At 38.6% G+C, this 18,091-nt stretch overlaps 1 protein-coding gene across 1 annotated transcript; it reads left to right on the top strand.

Annotated features, from left to right (window-relative positions):
• The first annotated feature begins 1,725 nt into the window (after nt 1–1,725).
• LOC126755883 (uncharacterized) lies at nt 1,726–17,283 on the top strand. The gene is given in 5 exon segments (XM_050468603.1): nt 1,726–2,646; nt 15,176–15,621; nt 15,623–16,248; nt 16,317–16,584; nt 16,695–17,283. Coding segments are annotated over 5 exon segments (1,704 nt in total). The 5' UTR covers nt 1,726–2,558; the 3' UTR covers nt 16,971–17,283.
• Nucleotides 17,284–18,091: the final 808 nt, after the last annotated feature.

Here is an 18,091-nt window from a genome sequence, read left to right as displayed (position 1 = left end):
TTTCGGGAAATTTTAGTACAAATTTAAAATTTAATGTTTATATTAATTATTTATTTTTTTATATTAAGTTATTTCTTTTCAAACATAATTATTATAATTTTTTATCAACTTTTACTATATTTGTAAATTTTTCAGATCGTAATTTTGTACGCTTCGCATTATAGCAACGTTTTTAATAGAAAAAAAATTACAAATCAGGATACTCATATAGAGCTTTTGGACGATAAAAATTCAAGCCAACTCCATTCAAATATACTTGGATTGTATTAGTGAGGATTTGCTGATATTTTAATCAAGCTCGTGAGGGCAACAGATTTCAACGAGTTTTGTCAACGATCTAAAATTATTATTAAAGACTACGTCAAAGTTCCAAGTATATGTACTGTGTTTCTATCATCTGTACTTTTCTATAGTAACAATATTTTTTTTTTGTTTTTGGAATCGAGATAATTTTAAGCAGCCCTGAGATCATCTGTGGAATTTTCCTAGAAGTCATCCCAGCAGTAATCTGCTTCGAGCGGAACCTCCTCCTATAAACATCAAGAGGTCTTTCCTTAACTACGTCAACAACATAAGTTCATATGCTGACCAGAGTTCGGACTTCGCAACTAACTTCAGACATGCACCAACTGCCATTCACAGTGGAGTCATAAACACCTTCACCGACTCCTTCTCAGTGAATGGCGTACTTGGAGTCAAATTACCACCTTTTGCAGACGCAGAGCTCGAGTTGCCGCGAGAATCGGGAGTGACCCTTGCGCAGCTTCGTTCTGGATACAGTAGCAGGTTAAACTCCTACTTATCCAGAATCGACCCAAACATATGTCCAACATGCAACGATTCGACGCATGACTCTAACCACCTCTTTGCATGCTCATCTAACCCTGCACATCTGACACCACTCTTCCTATGGTCCGACACGTAGAAACAGCACGTTTCCTGGGCCTACCGTTGAATGACCTCGATGACAACTTTTCTGAACTTCACCACCCTAACAGGGACGAAATAACCATATTGTGTACGGAATCAAGGAAATCCAAAATATTTCAAAATGAAACTCTGATTTTTAAATTACATTAAATTTTTATTTATTTATTAAATCACTCTTAAATGCCTCTTAAAAAATCACAAAAAAATTTTTTTTTTTAAATACATATGTATATCCCCTTAACCCCATTGATTTATAATTAAGTTCGAAAATAAAGTAAGAATAAGATAATCAGTTTCATAACCCCTAAAAATATGCTACATTTTACAAAATCAGTATTTACATGAACAGTATACAGAAGAGTACCCACCAATAAAAATTAAAATTTGACGGACGGAAGAAATGGCAAAGTTTATACATATACTTAAGTTTCTTATATATAAAAAATTTTGCTAAAGTTTCTTTGTTATTTTTCCTGCTTCCAGACACTGTACCGCCACTCAGCCAACACATTTGCGCTACTGCATTAAACCACCAGCGCGCCAGCCAACCAACCAACCAACCGGCTACTGTATCCTTTGTCTCCGAAAGCTTCGTTGTTTTTTCTCTGCAATTTAGCTACTTAGTATCCGTTGCCGTCAGCGGCAGGAGTCCGAGCTGGAGCTGATGAAACAGGAGCAACAAAACAGCGGCAGCTTGGCACACCACACATACCCAACGCACGCTCTCACCACCGCCCTACGGAGGCGTTGAAACATTGTGAAGCATATGCGACGACGACACCATTGACATTTTGCGTCACAGCTCGCAAGCTACAAGTTTCAATCGAATGCCGAACGGCAAACGACGCAACCACGACGCCGTTTGTGAAAAAACGAACGTGGCATAACGTTCAAGCTCCAACCGTGGGACGTTGGCGAACGCCAATTCAGTACAACGGGACACTTCGTTGCTACCAAAACGAACGAAAACGAAACGGAAAACTAAACTTGAAATTTAAATGAAAGAAACTCAAAGGCTACTGCTGGACATACACCGAGCAAAAACGCCTACACATAAAATAGAAAAGAGGAAATTAAAGTGAAAATTCGACAATTTGCAAATAAAAATTTGCACCGAACCGCAAGTGTAATTAAGTGTAGAGTCAATTTGAGTGGCAGCTTGTGAGACGCAAGTGCAAAAAAACGCAAGAAAAAGCGAAAATCTGTTGGTTACATACGAAAGATTGCCAACTGCCTACGCGCGTACGAAAATCGATAGTCAAACGTTCGACGAGCGTGCAGCGGGCGCGCGGCACACCAGCACAACAACAGCAGCAACAACACCAACTACAATAACAGTAAGCGCGTTTGTGTGCGCATTACATTAAAAGGGCAAACGCCAAACGGCCCCGCACACACACACGCACCGGCAGCTCAGTGCCACAAAGCGCACCATATGGCAGCAGCGAAAAGCGAAAAAACCAAAGTTTGATTGCAATTCGCCAACGAACACGCAAAATTGCATTGAAGCCGCTGAACTGCTTTACGAATTTGCACAGCTCGTGCCGTGCAAGTGTGCCCCCTGTACCCCCAGCTCGTGAGAGGTGCGTGCGTAAGCACGACGCCGTGCTCCAGCGACGACGTTTATAATGGCCAAGTGCGGTGCAATCGCGTTGGCGCTGCTCGCTGCAGTGCTGCTCAACATTTTGGGTCACTGCGAGATGTCCGTTTACCCAGGTACGTATCGGCTAAAAATAGCACACCACGCAACTGCAATCACACACAAGTAACAGTAACGGTAACGGCTTTTATAACAATAACAACAACAATAATAATATGTACGCAATTACAAACTTGCTGCTGAACACACGCGCGCCTACTGAAAAGGAGGCGCGCGTGGGACAGCAACCGCGAAGAGCGAAAAGCGAAAAGCAAGAAAGGACATTCGAAATGTTTAAATTTAGAAATCGAATTCAAATTAGTAGTTATTTATAAGCACGAGGACAGCGCTTAACCAAGCAGAACAAGCAATTGAAACTGGCCATTGTTATATTTTAATATGTGTGCGTGTATATATGTATGTGTGCGTACTGGCAAGGAGCAGGACAGACAGGGAGCCACAGCGCTCCTTGGGCCATTCGCACGATTGCCTTTGGCTATTTTTAAACATTTCCATGCCATTTGCGTGCCGAATGCCATTTCGCAAACAATTTTTATATGTATAAGTAGTTATATATTCTTGAAAATCAGCCAAAAGCAAATAGAGTAGACACCTTGCCATATACAGTAACTCGAGGCAAAGTGAATAAATATGTATATCTGTGTGCATGTTTGTTTGTATATATATGTATGTATGTTTGTGTATGTTCTCATATATGTATATGTATGTGTTAGTGCAACTTCGTTAGGCCGGAGTGTTGAATTCAACACGCAATAGCAATCAATTGAACACTTCGCGTATCGAAAAGATATCGGAAAGCACACATATACACACACACACTCACTGACACACAATATCCACATGTCTACCCAAATCCTAATCCCGTATAAAGTCTAGTTTGTTGTTGTTGGAAACTAAGAAACGCGGATTAGGCGTATAAATAGGAAGTGTCGTAGTATGCAAGAGGAGGAGGTTGAGGGGGAGTAGGCGCACAGCAGGCTGGCCGAACAAAACAATAGCAACAATTATCATTAATGGATACATATGTATGTATGTACATATATATATAAATACGTGTAATTGTTATTATTGTAAGCGAAAAACAAAAACAAAAAAGCAACAAAACTCGGCACTTCATTGAGTTTCGTGTGCGCTCACTACAAGCTAACTATATGTATATATGTACATACATATATAAATCAAACATACATACATACATATATACATGCATACTACTCACATATAACGCATATATGTACATATACATAAACACATACACATAGCGCCGAAACGCGTCAGCAACGCGTTCGTGTTTATGGCCAACACCCTCGAGCACCGCTATTCTTGCCGCCTGCCCACTCTGCTCCAAGCACCAGTTTTCTACGAATGGAATTCCAAATATAGATCTTACCTTACCAGCAGCGCAACGACTACATGCATACGTAACACCGTTATCCGACAAACAAACATCGGCGCTGAACTTTAGCACGCTCCTTGCTGTTGTTGTTTTTGTTAGTCTTGATATCCTTTTTTCGTGGCTTCGCTGTCATTTCCGATTGCAATGCGAGTTTCCTTGGTATGGGGTTGCCAGCTGTCGCAAGCTTTCTGCCCATTCACCTGCCTGCTTGCGTGCAGTTGTTGGTGGAGTTACGTGTAATTAGTTGGGTTGGGCAGCAATGCAGGTTATATTTCGGTCGCCGTAGCTCAATTATGTGCATAAAAATAGAATTCTTAGCTTTTGATGTAATTTTAAAATACACAACTCGTCTATAAATTGCGCAGTTCTGTTAGACTGGCTGACATATGTTTGTAGTTGAAGCGTATATTTGTGCGGAGCAGTTGCAATGCAGTGCTGTTTTGGTCATTTCCTATGCAGAGCTGAGGAAATTTAAAAATATCTCGAAAATTAAAGCGTAACCGCTTTTGCCAACTCGAAAATATCAACATTTGTTTAATAAAAGAGAGATTTTTATGCATAAATAGTTTTTTTTAATTAGAGACAAGGTAACACCTCTGAAGTCAAATATTCAATCTACGAGGAGTTTTCTAAAAATATCGGGAATTATCAGCTGTGCTCATTGCTTACTTAGTCTGTAGGAGCTGCTAAGCTTAGACGTGTCATTATGGGCATAGCGATTTTCGTTTGTTAAAAGCTCACATTTTCATGCCTTCATATGACTTTTTCCTATTTGCTAAAATAATGCGAACCCTAAAGGACTGTCGTTTTACAAGTATAGATGATATTAAAAAGCTAAAGAGTTTGCGACGTGTTTCGACGATTCTCTTATATACATACATATACATACATTTCAACAAAACATTCAATCTTCAACGATTTCCACTTAAAGCCTCAATGATCTGGAAATAAGAAGTCATATACGAAATCTGATAAAAAAAACTTTTAAGACGAGAGCAAATACTTACAAAATACGAAAAAGTTTTTACGTCGAAGTCAGCGCTTTATAAAATTTAGGTTTTCGCTTTCCTAACAGCCAAGAAGTTATTTGCACTTAAGGGGATATTCTAGTGCAGAAATAAAAAAACTTAGATTTTTTGTAACTATCCAAGGATATTTTTCAAGAATAGAGTATTTTTCAAAATTCAAATTATTTTCGGAGATATAGGAATTTAGCAGATCAGGCATCCAAACTGGTTCAGTCGGAACCAAATTTTTAAATTAGTTTTTCTCGAAAGCGTCTTTTTCAAAACGATAAACACGATTTATCAGGTGCTACTGAACCGATTTACCCGAAATTTTTAGAGAGTATTCTTTAAAAATCGAAGAAGATATCGAACGATGAATATATATGTATATATTTTTTGTAAATTTCATTATATTTGGAATATGTTTAATTATAAAAAAATAAATAAATTTCATGAAAACGCAATGAAGATGCATTATGTTAGCAGGGCACTAAATAAATAAAAAAATAAATAAATACATTAAATTTTATACATTAATTGAATCGAAAGGGGAGGTCTAGCGAGTGGTATCTTTTCAATCTTCTACATTGTAAACTATTGTCCAGCAGTTCATATATTTTCATGATGTTTCAAACGGAAGAGGTTCCTTTACAGTAAGCAATTTGAGATCCCGGTGAATCACATAGAAAGGAGCCCCCACTATGGTGCGCAGAACTTTATTTTGAAAAGCTTGAATTAAATAAATTAAATTTGTAATTTGAATTCGCTGCACAACTCCAGATTTGAATGCCATTCGTCCAGATCGGCCTAAGTATTAACTTATAAATTAGCAACTTATTCTTCAGACTGAGGCTGGATGTTGGTTTAAGGAGCCAGTATAGCTGCGCCAACTTTAGTCTTAGCTGAATTCTTTTTATTTTTACGTGATCTTTCCAAGAGCGTCTCTTATCTATTGTAATCCTCAAATAGTCAGAGTTGATCTCTGGAAGGTCTGCTGTACTAAAAAAAAACATATAGAGCACAGGGGCGAGTACACAGCCTTGGGGCATGTCAACAAGAACAGGTCTCAAATCCGACTCAAGTTCACGGCATCTAACGTAGAACGTCCGATTGTGCAAGAATGACTTTATCAGCAAATAATAAGATCTTGGCAGTTTTTCCTTTAATTTGAATAATATACCTAGAAGTCAGAAATAAAAATAAAATTATAATGAAAATAAAAAATATAAAAATATAATGAAATATAAACCAATATAATGACTCTGTGTGCGTTCTAGTTGAAAATGCTAGAGCACGTGAGCGGGAAAATTTTTAAGTTTTAGTAAAGTTGTTTACTTTTTTAATTCTTAATTATAAATTTGTGATTAATTTTTTTAAATACGGAATTTGGGATTAAAAATTATTTTTAATTTTTTAATACGGCATTAGGGCTTAAAAATGTGAGAATTATATTCAATTGAAATTTTCGGGCAAACAAAAAAATATTAAAATGTCAATTCAATTATTTTTAATGCATTATTTGCAAACCTGTTTGGGAATAGAACACATGGCCAACCAAGTGATATGAAGATCGCTATAGAAGACCGATCATGAACAATTTTAAAACCACTGGCATACGAGGTGCGTTCCAAAGTAAACAGAACTTAAAACAAAAAACAGAACAAATGGTTTTTTTGCCAAAATCAATTTATTTTATTCAAAGTCTTTCTGCTTCAATACAGCTTTTTGCATGGTCCAAAAGCATGTGGAACGAGTGTTTTAGCTCGTTGGCCGGTATTGCCGCCAGTATGCCGTTGGCCTCTACGTCTGCATAACGCTTTCCTTTCATGGGCAAATGCATTTTTCCAAAAAGGAAGAAGTCGCACGGTGCCATATCAGGTGAATACGGGGAGCTGTTAATAGTTAAAATGTGATTTTTGGTCAAATACTCGTGCTTCGAATGTTGGATTCTGAACAATTTTTGGTCGTCAGTCAATTTGTGCGGAACAAACCGTGCACACACCTTTCGTAAGCCCAAATGTTCGGTTAAAAAGCGATAAATCGATGTGTTTTTATGAATTCACACACAGTTTCGATGGAATTTCCGGTGATCACGGATTTTGGTTGGCCCACATGTGAGATCGTCATTTATGTCCTCACGACCACTTTGAAAACGTTGAAACCACACGTGCACTCTGCTACGGGATAGGCAATCGTCGTCATAAACTTGTTTCATCAATTGAAACGTTTTACCAATTTTAAAACAAAATTTAATGTTGGCTCTTTGTTCGAAGCTCATATTCGCACCGATAACACAAACATACAGACACTTAAAACGCAATAACTTCACTTCCAATCTATGAAATATCATGAAATTCTCACTCGACAATCTGGAGATAGCAGATTCTAACGCAGTCGGCATATAGATGGCGTCACCAGGGGGCGCTAGATTCAAAAAGTCCTGTTTACTTTGGAACGCACCTTGTATATATTTATTGGCTTTAGTAACCTATAAAAAGCTCACAAGTATGAAGTACTGTTAGTTTCACTTAATTGGGTCGGCAAAACTAGCGATCTCAGAAATGAAAGCAAAATTTGTGAAAGGAAAACTTGTAAGCAATACTATGTAATATAAGGGAGGGGTAGGGTCTTCAAGGTAAAAAAAAGACTTTTCTTGTGAATTTATTTCTCAAATCTGGCTTGAGTAATTTTATTCGGACCTTTTGTACAATATAAAGCACACTTTTGATAATCTAGGGTAATTTTTTCGTGTAGAAATATTGAAGCATAAGCCGGTAACAGAGCTTCTCCCATAACGACTTGAGAAAAAAGACTTTGCGGTGTTCACCATAACTCGGCTGAAAATTATTCGAAAATAAAAATAAATCCGCCATTTTGTGGGTGTTCAAAGTTTGAAATTAATCGATCAAGTAGTTTTGAAATGACTGTGAACACGGACTTTGAAAAAGTAGTTTTGAGAGAAAAACGCGTCTAAAGCTGCACTTCTATCCCGACCGCCCTCAGCTGTTAAAGTTAGAGCATTAAAGACCAGGAGACTAATAAGACGATAACTCTAAGAATATTACTTCTATCGACTTAAAATTTTAAGCTTAATAAAATCTATGCTAAATATTTTCCAGCTAAATAACACCCATTTTACCAGCTGGGCTGCAATTTTCGGTATACAAAATTTGTTTTCCTATACTAAAGTGTGGAAAATCAGGCGCGCGCATTCATGCATAGTATAGTTACATTCACAAACACGCGCGAGCAAACAAGCACGCGCACATAAGTGCCATATTTTAGAGATATATGCATATAATATATATGATTATTTGATATGTATGTATATATATAACCAGTGTACATATGTACCTAGATATCTTATTCTCGCCGACGTCATTGCCGAAAGCGGATACCAGCTCCACATAAAAACAAAAAACACACACAAACTAGAGCCAAACCACCGCCATCACTCCACCAATGAATATCCCCACAAATGCGATATATTCGCGCAGCAAGCCAACACCAACACTCCTAACAACGCCCAACTCCTGTCGCCGCCACACCGCTGTCTTGGCCAACTTGCCGATTTACCAACAAAAAGCAACAATCAAACGAGCGAACTTTGTCACCATCGGCTGCGCTGAGTAGCCGAACATGCCGAACACAACAGTTGTCGGTGAAGTGAAAGCCAAAGTAGGCAACAACAACAATAAATGCTTACCACTACCAAGATTAGTGAGTCAAGAAGCGAAGGCGAGTGGTGTGGGCTCCACCACAATCACCGCATTAATGAGACCAACAAATAAACAACTAAAAAAACGAGAGGAAGAAATTGTAACGAAATCAACAACCCGCAAAAACAAAAAAAAACAAGCAAAGATAACAACAACTATATCAAACCGACCAGCGAACCTAGAAACACCTTCAATGGGCCTTGCTCGGCTGAAGGCGCCTCAGACCTCCTTGGGTGGGTGAATTCAATTCGTGCGTAATATTACGTACACACATACACACCTTTGTATGCGTGTGAATATGTGTTGTTTTGCGGGTGTTAGCCTTGTCTTAACCGTTTAACGCAGCGGGTGCATGAAGCAGTTATTCTTTATCTAGCACACTTGCCTTTAAATCCGGTCTCCCTTATCCCCACACATCTACATACACACACACACTCTCACACTCGGTGGCTAACTAAATTAGAAACTATCAGCGCCTCAATGCAACACAGCTCAGCTAGCAACCGTTCGCTCCATGAAGCTTGCTATGGCGCCTGTGGGATTGCGGTGATGCGGGGTGCGGGGTGTTGTAGTTGGTGTGCATATATGCATGTGTTGGTTTATTCGTTGCATACATAAAGTTCGGGTTATTTTTAAACTTAGATTATACGCTCTTTGTTGGTGGCTTTCAACGACTTTTCAGGCAGCGCTGGTTGGTTCGTGTTCTTGTTACTCCTTGGGGCGTTAGTCGTTCAGTGGCCACTTCTATTTTCAATTATATTTGCACTGTATTCACTTGAGTGGCTCATTTGGCTTAAGTTTCAACTATGTTATTTCTATTTTTGTTTTTGCTGTTCTTGTTGTTTTTATTTACACTTGACAGTACTTCCATGCTGATAGCAATAACAGCGTATGTGCCACACAGCGGTAATTCCATGCCCCAAATACGTTAATTACTCCGGTTGGTCGTGGTGTGAAACTTTTTGGAATTTTAATTAGCTCCATTAAGCATATGGTGGGAAATTTTGTTGGTTTCGTAACTTTTTTCAAAATATTCAAATAAAATAATGATAAGTTTGGAATAATTGGAGCGTGTTTGGGGTGGGGCTACGAGCTCAATTATCGACAGAAATGATATTTTATTACAACGCTGTGGAAATTAAATGCTTCCTGCTGTCAGAAATATTTTTGAAATATTTTTGAAAAACTATTGTTAGTTGGACCACTTGGTAGTTTTAAAAAATACTATCGATTTTTGCCTTGAAGTAGACCAGCTTTTCGCTGGTTTAAATTAAGAGAACTTTGTACAGTAAATTTTAATAAAATAATCTTTGGATCTATTATTTTAACGGGTGATCCAAGTAGAGGTATTTTTCTAAAAGCCTTTTTTTGGCGGTGAGTCGTGTTTTTGTCCAGTATTGTTTGGCACTTCATCATGGAGAGACTTACGCCTGAAAAGCATTTACAAATCGTTCAACTTTATTACGAAAATTCGCGTTCTCTCGAAATTCATGGGCTCCGCTCAACTTACGGTCGGCATAATTGGCCTACTTAGCGTACAATGCGCAATACCATCTTCCATAGTGAGACCCAACATTCACTATTGGATAATATTCGACCAAATATACCACGTCCAGCACGCAGTGAAATAAATAAAGTAGCCGTAGATGAGAGTGTACAAGAAGTCCGGGCAGTATAGATTCGGCGCCGTTCGCAGCAGCTCGGACTGACGTATGGAACGACTTGGCCCATTTTACGCCGAGATCTTAAATTGAATACGTACACAATACAACTTGTGTAAGAACTGAAGTTGCTCGACCTTCCAAAGCGACATCGCTTCGCACTCTGGGCTCTTGAAATGTTCTAAGATCCGACGTTTTTGAGCCAAATTTTTTTCACCGATGAGGCCCATTTCTGGCTCAATGGGTATGTACACAAGCAAAATTGCCGCGTTTAGGACGAAGAGAAACCTGAAGAGATTCAAGAGCTCCCATTTCATCCAGAAAAAACAACGGTTTAGTGTGGTTTGTGGGTCGGTGGAATCATCGGTCTATATTTCTTCAAAAGTGATGCCGGCGAGAACGTAACCGTCAGTGCCGAACGTTATAACTGACTATTTGTGCCTGAAATTGAAGCTCGAGATCTCGGCGACATTTGGTTTCAAAAAGACGGTGCCACTTCCCACATATCGCACCAAACAATGTACATATTTATTGAGAGAACACTTCGATGAGCAGATAATTTCACGTTATGGGCCGTTATGAGCCACCAAGATCGTGTGATACACCGTTAGACTTTTTTTTGTGGGGATGTGTAAGCTCTAAAGTCTACAAGTATGTGGACAATTCCACTTCGTTTCGCCTTGGAGCAAAACATCACGCGTGACATTGCCGGTTATCAGCTGAAATGCTCAAACGAGTCATCGAAAATTGTACTCAACGGAAGGATCATCTGAGACGTAGCCGCAGCCAAAATTTGAAAGATATAATCTTCAAATAAACAAATCTATTCGACTATTCGATTTGATCAGATAGTTAAAATTGGCTTTACAGTGAACTACTGAAGCTTCCGAAAACATTTCCAAACAAAATTTAGCATACGTGACTCCTTAGTAAGAGCTTAAGCGTACAGAAAAGATCATGCCTTCTTCTACCGAACAGTCGATCCATCAACAGAAATATATATGATATTTCAAGGAAATATATTTGTATAAAAAGCGTTCATATACTGATTGCCTTGAGGCCTCTTTCTTAAAAAAACAGGAGAAAATTTTATCTTGGGTTGAAAAATACAAAATATTTCACACAAGAATTTTATTTTGCTTGGTCAGTTTGTATGACAGTTATATGCTATAGGAGTCCAATCTGAATAATTTCTTCGGAAGTTATATCGATTTTATGGACAATAATCCATGCCAAATTTCGTGAAGAAATCAAATAAATAATTTTATCAAATAAAAAAGTTTTCCGAATGATCTCTTTGATGGCAGCTATATTCTATAGTGTTCCGATATCGATTCCGACAAAAGAACAGCTTCTTTGTTAAAAAAGTGCGGTCTGATTATATACATATGTATATGTTTTTTTATAGGTTTTCCGATACTTCCTTCTGGATATTCAGGGTATAACTAAGTTAGTAGGATTCCCAGTGAAAGCGGTCGATGCTTTTTGGGATTCATATAGAATTATTTTCAGCAATATATTAGGTCGAAAAGTTTAAAGTTTATGTAGTATACGTAGTTCTACGCACTTGTGCGTGTATGTGTCCAAGCAAAGTGATAAGTCCTTAAAGCTTTAACAGTAACACGCTTCCCCAGCTAACTATTTACAAAGCAATTATTCAATTACGTCCAATTAAAAGTAACACTGTGTCAAAATTAATAGTTATTATTGTAATTACTGCGGCAACAATTTTCACTAATTCCAATAAAATAATTATTTCCAAAAAATTATTTACATATTTTAGAAATAATTACACAACGTTATATTTATATTTTTTTCAAGGACTTTGAACAAATTTTCAAAGTAACCAACTATTATTGTACTTCTATTGTTTTCTACTTTGCGCCTAAAAGTTGCAATAATTTTTGTCTTAATTAATAACTTAAAGCCTTTCGTGTATAAAATTAGTAAATTTTCGCTCGAATAGTGGGTGGCTTAAAGCCAGTTGCTTGCAGATCCTGCTAGAATTGAATTTAAGCATGCTTCATTCGTTATTATTCTTGCGTTCTCCATACTCTGCACCTATATTACTTTTCTTTGGAAATACGAAAAAATCTCAAAAGGTAATTCGTTATAAAAATCTTCAAGCAAAAGGTTGCATAAAATTTCAAGTGGGCGTTGAAAGAAAACTTTGTCTGAAAGCGTATATCAGCTTGTCTAATATCTTATAAAATATATATTACCACACGAATACATACACACACATAGATACATGCATGTATAAAATTTGAGAGCTCATGAAAACGCCTACGTGGTTGTTGATGTTGGCATAACTAAAATGTTTACAGTTATTAGACATTATGTGTAGGCGGCCGACATACTGGAATATACATGCGTGTGTGTGTGTGTTTACCAAAACGGCACTAATTTGCTGTGCTAAGCGTGTGTATGTACATACATACAAGTGAATGCAAAACCACACATGTTTGTTGTTTGTTTATGTGTATACGCGCGAACATCAAACGGCCTGACGCTTTTCAAATTTTTTCCATTCCAAGTCACACAAATCACTGACATTTTATGCGAATTTTTCGGAGTACTTAATTTTTATATGGCGATAATCCGCTAACTGTTTAATCTTTAGTATGCAGCGCGCCTGAAACTATGCTTACAGTAAAATATATTGAGCTAATTTTATACTTAAATTGTGGAAATTATTCTTATAAATTTAAAATTTGTGATTTCTTAATTTATACATATTTTGCAATACTAAGTGACTCAAGAGAAATTGAACATTAGTAACACTAGCATAAAAAACAAGAAAAAACGTTAACTGCGGCTGCACAGGTGCATTTCTTTTAGTAACTATATGTTCAGTTTATATTTAAGCTATGTGCTATAGTAATCCGATCTGAACAATTTTTTCGGAGATTATATTATTACCTTAAGCAGGAATCCATATCAAATTTCGTGAAGATACAACGTCAAATACGAAAGTTTTCCATACAAGCCCTTGATTCCGATCGTTCGGTTTGTATGGCAGCTGTATGCTATAGTTGACCGATCTGAAAAATTTTTTCGGAGATTACATTGTTGCTTAGAAAATAATCTATACCAAATTTCGTGAATATATCTTATCAAATGCGAAAGTTTTCCATACAAGCCCTTGATTCCGTTCGTTCAGTTTGTATGGCAGCTATATGCTATAGTAAGCCGATCTGAACAATTTCTTCGGAGATACTGAAGATACTTTGTCAAATGTGAAAGCTTTCCAAGCATGAACTTGATTCCGATCGTTCAGTTTGTACGGCAGCTATATGTTATAGTGGTCCGATATGTGCAGTTCCGACAAATGAGCAGCTTCTTGAAGAGAAAATAACGTTTGCAAAATTTCGAAACGATATCTTAAAAACTGAGGGACTAGTTCGTATATATACAGACAGACGGACGGACGGACAGACAGACATGGCTAAATCGACTCAGCTCAACATACTGATTATTTATATATATACTTTATAGGGTCTCCGACGCTTCCTTGTGGCTGTTACAAACTTCCTGACAACATTAATATACCCTGTTCAGGGTATAAAAGTCAAGTGTGATTTGTGTTTTCTGCGCTTTAGTGGTCCGATCTGAACAGTTTCTTCGAAGATTATACCGTTGTCTTGGACAATAATCCAAGTAAATTTTTGTGAAGATATCGTGCCAAATAATAAGGACCTGATTTTCAGATCGGTTTGTATTGTGCTCTTTTTTTTCATGAGGGGGTGGAAAATGCCTTCCACATCATCAAAACACCCCTCTAAGAAACCGTCACCCAGTCTGGAACCACATTTGCATTACTTCAGGATGGCGTCCAGGTTCCGCTGTTTGCTGTATGATTCGCCTGTTTGCTTCACTCTCCAGCATGAAGCTGATTAAATGTCCGCGTTTTTTGGGCCAACCAGGTGTTCTACGGCGTTATGTTCTCGTTGTAATCGCACATGTTCAAAGAATGTGTGTTCAGCGTCATCCTCTGTCGAGTCGTTGTATAGGCATGACGGCTCTTCGACTTTTCTGTGGAGGTACTTTTTGAAGTATCCGTGCCCGGATAACAACTGAGTTGTGTAAAAGTCGACTTCTCCGAACTTGCGGACTCTATCACTTGCCATTATTCGATAGGCTGATGCTACTCTGAAAGTTGCGGTACGGTGCACTATGGTTACTTACGTTACCTTACACCGCTTTTTCTTCTTAAGCACAACTGCCCAGATCTGAGCTCCTTATAATAGAACGCTGATTTTCATCGACATTAAGAGCTTTCTCTTTTCTTGTCTGTGGCCCCCTGTGTCTGCTAAGTTGCGAGGTGATTTTCGCTGCCTTTTTTGAGGCGTGCTGAATTTGAACCCAGAACGTTAGTCTGGTGTCCAGTTTTATGCGTGCGTAGTTTACTGCTGTCCTAAGAATATCCGTAGTCATTTGCATACTTATTACCGAAGCGAGCTGGAGGTTGTGTGAGTCGAGCTATTCTTGCGTGTGTATCATGACTTGATTAAGCTTTCTTTGGATGCGTTTCACCGATTCGAGATAGATCCACAAAATAAATTTAATAAAGTCCGATTCTTATTTTTGAATATCTAAATTCCACGACACATTCGTGGTATAAATACAAAAATTTCCCTCAGTAAAAATTTTAATAACACAAAATCTAACAAGAATTGCTACCCTCACTTTGGCGCTCCATTAGCATAACCACTTCCTTGTACTTATTTTATTTCATTTGCCCTCCGCCGACCGATTATTTAATGCAAGCAATTTTTCTTTCTACATTTCTACGCTTGTAGGGCTTCGACGCAAACCGTTACGCCAATTTCTGCAACAACCGTTTGATGTGTCATCCGATTATTTGGCCCAACTTATGGAGGAGAATGCGCGGCGGCGCCTACAACAAACATTCGAACAGCAGTTGGAGCGCATCCACTTGCAAATGAATCGGCAGCGACAACGCGACGAGCGGCGCGAACGTTTGAATCAACGCCTACAGATGCTTGCCGCCGAGAATGCGGAGGAGAGCAACGAGGATAGCGGTGAGGTTGAAATGGAATCGACGGAAGTCGATGACAATGCCTACGATGACACTCAAAATCAAGATAATGTGTATAGAAACAACAACAATAACAATCGAAATCAATACGTGGACCCGAACGGTTTCTTCACCTATAAATATGACACACCCATGGAGATGAATTTGCGTGAACGCATACCCTTCGCCGTGGGTCCATCCGATCCAACGTTTCTTCGAGCAGAATAGCGGCGAAGTTGAAAGCGCGCGCAACAGCGATGAGTTGGACTCGCGCGCCTTGGATGACTATCAGGAATTTGTACCAGCCGAGTCGCAGAATATTGGTGAAAAAGCAGCTGCTATTGCAGCTGCAAATGCGCCAGCCACCAACGCAACTAACACTGAGGTCTCGACAGGCGCGCCCACTGACGTCAAAACGCCTGTTCTGGCGCCAGCACCTGTTGATAGTGCGAAACTGAGCGACAGCGGCAGTACCACCTTCCATCGCATCAAGCCGCAAAACGCTGCGGCGGCAGCTGCGGTCGCGGGCGCCGGCGTCGTGGCGGCAATGAAGCTCCCAGTTGCACAGGACGCCAGCGATGACAGTAATGCACGACACCACATCAATGCGCTCATTGATAAGCTGCAGAAGGAAGGCAAGTCGGCGTCCATCGCCAACACACACGATGTGGCTGCAGCTTTGGGCGGTAACGGCATCGGTGGTGGCGACAATTTGGTGGTGCGTCAACATCTGGGCGTAGACGGCGAGATGGGCATGTATTTGGTGGCTTTGATTGCGGGCGTAAGCGCCGCTGTGACTGTGGGTTTCATAGCACTCGGCATAGCCTGGTACACGTAAGTCCCCCCGATGATTTTGCGATTGCGGCAGTCTTTTTTTATTGTATGTATTGCCTACATTGCAGTTTGCGTCGCAAATCGAAAGCCGCAGCGGATGTTGAATATCCGGCGTACGGTGTGACCGGGCCCAACAAGGACATCTCACCGTCAGGCGATCGCAAATTGGCACAAAGCGCACAAATGTACCACTACCAGCACCAGAAGCAACAGATAATCGCCATGGAGAACCGCCAGGCGGCAGAGGGCAGTTGCGGCATGTCCGATGTGGAGAGCGACGATGAGGAGAATGAGGAGGGCGATTACACAGTCTACGAATGTCCCGGACTCGCACCGGTGAGTGTTCACAAATCAAATTGCGTTTAGAAAATTAGTATATCGAAGAAGTGTGCAGTAAAATATTTGTTTTTGTTTTTTTTTTTTTGTTTTTCTCTTCAAACACACAGCCAATGGGCGAGATGGAGGTGAAGAACCCATTGTTTATAGATGAAACCCCAGTTACGCCATCGACCAACATCACCACCACAACCACGACCACCACTTCCACACCCATCATCACCAATAACCTGACACATGCCACACCACAACAACCACCTACACAACAACTCGGCAAGAAGCCCACTCACAAAGTTATTGCTGGTGCTGCACCCAATCCCAAAGCTACCTCAGCAGAGTCCACGTCTTCCGAGGAGAATAGCAAGCGCAGGAAGAGCAAGAAGTAAACCAACTAAGTGCAGACGGAACGGTGGTGCTCGGCGCAGTAGCGGTGCTTGTTGTTTGTGTTGTCAAATAGAAAAGTGTTTCACGCAAGTGAGTTCGCGAGTGATTTACTTAAGCGTGCAAACAACGGGCGGAAGTGGAGAAACAGGGAACAGTGTGGTAATACGAGTGGTGCCATAAGATGCAAAAAATGGTGGCGCAAAGTATTACTTCAATTAATTTGTTGGTTTATGCACACTTCTCGAAGCGTTCAACTGGAAACCACTCTCTTTCACAAGGCCAATTAACACAATAAAATAAACAGGTTATTCAAAATACTATATGTGCAACATAATAGGTGTTTGAGCTGCAACGGTGAGCAGACTTTGTTGACGAGGTCCACTTGCTGTTGTTGCAATATTGTAAATACATTTTATATAAAGGAGAGGTTCTAATAAAGCGCAGTTTTGGTGTTAATGATGATTGAAGGAGGGAAATGGTAGAGCTGTCAATATTTTTGGAATGGTGAAAGTTGAAGGTTTGCCAAAATAACCGTTATTTTGGTTAATGTTCTTTAAATTGGGTGAAACTCATTTCTTTTTATTTTGTTCTGGAAAATAACGTTATATTTACATATTTTAATATTTGAGCTTAAGCTAAAACTTGTCTTCACTATCAATTTTAATTGTATCTTCTCACTTAAATATAGATGTATTAATTTTAGTCAACATCAGCTTATAGTTAATTATTAAAAAAATATTTTTAGTTAAAATATAATAAAACATAAATATAATATTAAAAATAAAAATTTTTAATTAAATATTTTTACTAAAAACATTTTTTTTAATGAAAGAAAACTTTTTAAATAAAAACGTTTATTTCTGAGAAAAACCAATATTTTGAGTTATAAAAAAAATAGTAAAGTTAACTAAAATATTGAAAAAAGGAACATTGTTAATTAATTTTATTATTTTTTTAAACTAAAAATATTTGTTTTTTTTATAAAAGTACGCAGTCAGCAGAAGCTTACGAACAGAAAATTATAATTAAAAAAATTAAAATATTTAGAAAAATGAAATAAAATAAAATAAAATAAATATACATATGTTTAGAAAACATTATTTGTTACTTTCATTAATTTTTT

This window comes from Bactrocera neohumeralis, chromosome 4, assembly GCF_024586455.1.
Source record: "Bactrocera neohumeralis isolate Rockhampton chromosome 4, APGP_CSIRO_Bneo_wtdbg2-racon-allhic-juicebox.fasta_v2, whole genome shotgun sequence".
Taxonomy (NCBI): domain Eukaryota; kingdom Metazoa; phylum Arthropoda; class Insecta; order Diptera; family Tephritidae; genus Bactrocera; species Bactrocera neohumeralis.
This window is presented reverse-complemented; position numbering and strand designations above follow the sequence as displayed.